This window comes from Puntigrus tetrazona, chromosome 8 (assembly GCF_018831695.1).
Source record: "Puntigrus tetrazona isolate hp1 chromosome 8, ASM1883169v1, whole genome shotgun sequence".
Taxonomy (NCBI): Eukaryota; Metazoa; Chordata; class Actinopteri; order Cypriniformes; family Cyprinidae; genus Puntigrus; species Puntigrus tetrazona.
In genome coordinates this window covers 15695969-15701968 of record NC_056706.1, presented here as the reverse complement: position 1 = coordinate 15701968, position 6000 = coordinate 15695969, and the positions used below count along the sequence as shown (strand labels likewise).

General features: G+C 37.4%; 1 protein-coding gene across 3 annotated transcripts in view; it reads left to right on the top strand.

Moving 5' to 3' along the window:
- The first annotated feature begins 1072 nt into the window (after positions 1 to 1072).
- mvb12bb (multivesicular body subunit 12Bb) overlaps positions 1073 to 6000 on the top strand; it is a 51671-nt gene continuing 46743 nt past the window's right edge. For 2 of the 3 annotated variants that reach the window (XR_006251609.1, XR_006251608.1), the window contains exons 1-2: positions 1073 to 1154; positions 4197 to 4312. Coding sequence is in view for 1 of the 3 variants with exons in the window: in XM_043247217.1 (XP_043103152.1) it covers positions 4202 to 4312 (111 nt within the window). In the remaining 2 variants the exon portion in view is untranslated. The remainder of the gene's footprint in view (positions 1155 to 4196; positions 4313 to 6000) is intronic. The other variant, XM_043247217.1, reaches the window with a different exon arrangement.

Genomic DNA, 6000 nt, shown 5'->3' with positions numbered 1-6000 from the left:
TGTACACTAGCGGCGGGCGCCTGCTCTGGGCCACGGGCATTGATTCATTGTCAGTTTTCCATGAATGATGATGAACGTAAGAGGTCTCATTACCTTATTATGTTCATTAAATCTTGTTTAGTTCCTGTGCGTTTGATCTTATTGTGTATTATTAGCTCCAGCAGAACACTGGGTTGATAACAGATGCTTTTTGCTGTTGTTTCTGTGTTCTTTCTCTACTCCGAAACTTATTTCAAGGCAATGACAGAGTCAGATCCATCAGGATTATGCCACTGTGCGGCTGCCATTAGACGATGCAGACTGATGTATTCTTATGCCACGCAATTGGCTGTGGCGTAATCTGTTCCACCTCGCTGTGCTTCACGAGGGTATACGAGCCTCCCTACTCATGTACACAGATTATTCATCTTCTACTATGCAAGGATGGTATTGTGGAATATTTATTTTCTCGAATTTCAATGTTTCTAGCCTAAATTTAAGGAGCGGGGAACATAGAAAATGATTCGCATGACTCAGTGGAACAGTGTTTTCTGAGGAACAATGTTATTTGAATAATTAGTATTTAAATATCTATATTTTTATGCATGCACATACAGTATGGAGGCTATATCACATGATAATATATGAGAATGGTGCTCCAAATCGATGACAGAGCAATTAAAGTGCCAGGAAACACATATGCTGGACGTATGGAGAAGTATTCTACACCATCCATAATTACAACAGGACTAAAAAATAACTGCTCAAGGAAAAAATATTTTTTGCATATTTTTTATTAGTGTTAAGCCTACTTACTCATGCTATGTCTAAAAGTGATTGTATTATTATTTTACCAATATTATATAGAATAAACTTTTCAACATCTTGGAAAGTAGGTGTATGTGTATATGTGAAAATAGTATATGTGAAAATGTATATATACATTTTTTTTTTCCATCCGAGGACGACAGCTATATAAATGTTCAAGATTTGCATCTCCTGTTTAGGTAGGAAGTATACAACAGGTGTCACTCTTGATCCCCGCCTCAATATTTCTAGTTAATAATTTGTCACGTCGATAATACTTGCGGAAGTGAAAAGGACGGTGCAAGGTTGAATATGTTATCTCGGTAGTGATATTCGCGTAGGCAGTCTGTGCTGTTTGGTTCCCTCAGGTGAGCAAAAACGACTAATCCACGTAGTTTAAACCTCTAGATTGACCGGCTGAGATGGCGTTACGGCGTATTTGCGCGTAAAGACGCAAATAAATGTCACAGGTGTTTACACGTCGAAACGCTATTTCGATTAGCCTGTTATTTGACCAGCTGGACCTATTTTTAACTGTTCGTAACTTTGTAAAAGGCTGACTCGTAACCTGCCGATTTAAATAAACTGAAAGCGTAAACAGTACAAATACCTTTAAAGACGGATATAGTAAAACAGTGGGTTGGAAGAATCTGCATATTGAACATTTTTAAGATGCTTCAACATGGCTTCTCACCAGAGTGACCGCTAACACGTATTTACATGTGACCATGATTACTATGATATAATAAATGTATTAAGTATTTAAATATAATTTTCATACTACTTACGCAAATCATGTAAATTGTTCACATGGAATCAAAACACTTTACACATAGCAGACGTTTACTGTGTACAGTAAACTGTAAAATAAACATACACCTTTTTTGTGCTTTTAAAGTCAAAAGTAACTTTTGCGTGCAGATGCATGAATAACAGTACTGTCTGGTAAATAGTTTTTATTGGCCATTGCTATTTATGCTGCGTTAATTATTTATGGTAATTATGTATGGATGTAATTTACCATAGGTATGTTGTGTTCCTAATTACGTGGATTTGACAATGACCGATGTTCATGCAGTGGTTTGATAGTGTCATGTGGCATGTTGCTTTTACTAACTCTCTTTCATCTGTTGCAATGCAAGCTTGATTCGCTCCATCCACTTTCATCTTTAACATAAAGACACTATAAGATGAGTGTGCATCATTAGTGCCACGGAAAGTCGCCCCCAGTCTGGACAGCCTGGCCTCCATTTTTCAATTAAAGTTACTTTACAATCAAATAGCCCAGCAGAGTTAGGAAAAGGCTGCATTGATTAGTGTACAAATTAACACAAGAAAGAAATCATTCTCCCTCCATAAGCTAATTTGCCATCCTCGGCTCTCCTTAATAAGTCCCTCCGACTGACTTTTTTATACACAGACCCTCCACTGCCTCAGTAAATCCTGTAGATTTAATAACCATAATTGCAATAAATTCGGTAAACATTTAGATTGAATGCAATAACTGCGTCGTTTACTCCAGTAGGTTGCTTTAAATGTAATTTAATAAAAGGGCAAAGGACCCTCCACATAGGCTAGTCACTAATCCTTGGTGATCCATGCGAACACATTAGGCTGAAGCATCTCGGGACGGAAATAGACAACGATTGATCTAGATTTCCTAGAAAATATCTGATCGCCATGGCTTGTTGTTTAGAGAGACTTTACTTGGCGGAGCCTAATTATGTTTGTATTGCTACTCCATCTCCGGTCATTTGTGTTGGGTCCACTGGGTCTTAACATAGGCCTATTATCATTCAAAGCCTTAAAGGTGTACCGCAACATTTATCTGTTTAGTTCTTTGTCTTAAGGTGTGCTAGTCACTTGCACCACGTTTCTGTGTTTACAATTTTAACACAAAAACAATATATAAACTGTTAAATGCACCGAAACATCGCTTAAAAAAATAGTTACCCTAAAATAAAAATTCTGTGAATGTTTACTCACCGTCATGTTGTTCTTCTGTGGAATACAACATAATATGCCTTAAAACTAAATGTGGTCCAGGCAAAATTGGACCCCATTGTCTTTCATTGTGAGTAGTCGTTTTTCATGTTATCTTCTTTTGTGTTGCACAGAAGACATGTGAGTGAATAAATGAAGGAATATCCCTTTAAATAGCATTTAAATTATATCTCATTTTTTTCAGGGCAAACATGCATCCTTTCTATGTAAATTAGCAAATTATAGCGCAATGTAGACCAGCACATTTTTGCCAGCTGTTTCAGGTGTCTTTATTTTAATTTAGTGAATGCATTTGCATATTTACCTGATTTGCTTAATTCCTTAAGTGAACCATGCTCTAAAACAACACAGACAGCGAGTTCAAGTAAATAACATTTCCATTCTTTCGCACAATTCATTTAAGGTAAATCCTCACCGTAATGCATTAGGCTTTTCAGATACATATCCTAATGTTTTTACATTTCTAACAGAAATCACTTTAACATTCTGTAATGACTTAACATCTCTATAAATGTACAAGACAACACTAAATAGAGGCCATAACTATCGCAAGCACTACCTCATTGCCAGAGATTTGCCGGTGGCATTTACGCAGTGAAAAGTTTACTCCCACTCTTTAACGCGAGAATGAAGATCGCTCATCTTTATATACAACCGCCACTAAAACCATTTCATCTGAAACAGTTCAGAACATAATGTCAGCCCACTCCATATATCTGAAGCTCATTACAGGGGAAAAAAGGTTTGCGGTAATTAATTACCCTGCTAATTGGGCCCTCAGCAGTATTATTGTCTGTGTCTGTGCAGCTTATTTAGTGTACAAACGAGACCTGCCGCGTGATTGTTTCTCTGGCTTTAGGAGGCTCATACGCTCGGTTATTAGCACAATGACTATCATTCAGTTTACCCACACTGAGACTTCAGTCTGTTACTGAAAAGCCTTTATGGGAGAATTTATTTTGATATATTTCTATCTTTGTATCTCTCACTTTGCCTTTGATTCCACCTGTGCATATGTGTGTGGGTCTGCGTTCTTGTGTCTTTGTCTGCCAAACCTATCTTTTAATAATGTACTTGAGAACCGTGCTCGGATTGCCAGCTAGTTACGTCAAGCAAAAAAAAGCTAAAGCTTGGAAGCACAATAAGAGTTTTAATATATTTATAGACCGTTTTAATATGAAAATAAAAAAGATACTCAAGACTTTATGGATGCTCTGGTGATAATAAATTTACACCTTGTCAACAGCTCAGAGTGTTTCGCATTCTCTTTCTGTATTTTAGTCTTTATTTATTCCCAGTGCTGTGAGACAGCGAGACGTGTGAGCTGTTTCGTTTTCCTATAAAAATAAACTATTGTAACTGTCGTAATTATACGTGTAAATGTAACTTTTATTTGTTTCACACAGCAAGCATGGCAGATCTTCAGAACATCTCTGGTGGTAAAGCAGAGCTGCAGCCTGAAGCCATGACTGATATCGGTGTGCTGGCATCCAAGAAAGAACCTCCAGCAGGCTACTATATTGTGAGTTTGCAATTGCCAAATATGTGTGTGATTTTTATACTGTAAATCTATAAATAAGAATATAATACGCAGTCATTAACCCAGTTACATTTACACAGAAAAGTTATTAAAAATAACATAAAAAGTAGCCTGAAAAGTCTGTAACAACTGAATACGTATTAATCTAAACAATAAATGTAATTTGTCATTCAGGAGCATCTGAGTATTACTAGAATTTTTAATAACAAAAAAATATTTGAACAACACTGCTGTAATGTTAAGGTTTTTTTATGTAAATAAAATATAATTTATTTTTTATTTAATTTATCTAAACTGGAACTTACCTGGCTAGCGAGCTAATCCAGCTTCATGGTACAGGTATTAAATCTGTAATCATTTGTTTCCCTTGCCTTCTAGTTTGTTTTTCCCCTTTAGTTTTAGTTTGTTCAAGACAAGTTTCTCTTGTCTTATATCAACCATTGTTCAGTGTTGAGGTATTGTTTTTTGTAATTAAAATCTATTCATGTTGTAGAAGTAAATCTGCATTTGGTTTCTCTTTCCAACTTGCCAGAGACTTGTTATACATTGCAAATTTGCAGTTTTATTCAAAACTGAACGTTAAAAAAGTAAATAATTGTTTTATTTCCTTCCCAAAAGGCTGCAGCATCATTTTTTGATAAGGTTTGGTTTTATTTCTGCTTTTCCTCCGGCCGTCTAAAAGCCGAGGATCCTTCGGCCTACCCTGAGGATAGATTTTAACAACTCATTCAGATGAGGCCTCCAACAGAGCTTGGCATCAGTGCCCTGTGTTTGTTTAGGACTCAGATGGCACCGACACAAGGGTGGCTGCGCTTCTGCAACTCTCAGCAATCCCAGAGCGCTGAAAGGGGAAACTAGGACAACAGTATCAATGGCCTCTAGGAAAATGTTTTGTGTGTGTGTGTGTGTGTATCTGTTGTGTATGTGGGTGTGCCTCAAAAACACTGAGAAAAGAACCAGGGCGGAAAGAGAGAGGGGAAGTTTTGTGAATAAAACAAAGCACAAAGCAAACACTGTATAAAACAACTCTGCGTTAAGCTTACGGGCAGCTAGAGTTCTTCCTCTCCGCTTTCCTCTTCTCCCTATGTTTTCTTTCTTCTCTCTCTCTCACTTCCCGCCCCACCCGCCAGTGCCCAACTGTTGCCGTCTCCGGCGGGTTGTCTGTGGGTTGGCACATTACTGGGGTTCTGCCCACTGGCGCTCAAGATCCGGTGTACGCCACATGGTACCAACGTGTTCTCAGAGGCCCTGTTCCGCTTGGCCTTTCCCTCCATCACACGCAGCAGGATCCAACTGCTTCACTTTGTTTGCACAAACAAACACATTTATTTATTAACAGCCTTTACACCACCGAATCTAAATGAAATTGAAAGATTTGTTTGTTCTTAAGAGCTAGTTTTAGCTATCGGTAACTAACAGTCAAATCTGTCCGCGGTGTCACTTTCGTATTCACATATTAACATTAAGTATAAAAATGGAAATTTCGAATAACTTTTAGTAGCTAGTTTTGCCAAGTATTCATTTTAAATTACGAACAGCTTGCGTCTCACTTTAATTTCACAAATGAACGTTTATTCGATTTTTTTTTGTGCAACCGCGTGTAAATTAAAGTGCTAATTTTAGCAAGTGTTTAGCAAAATTTTGAACACTTTCAACAGTACTTGTCTCTT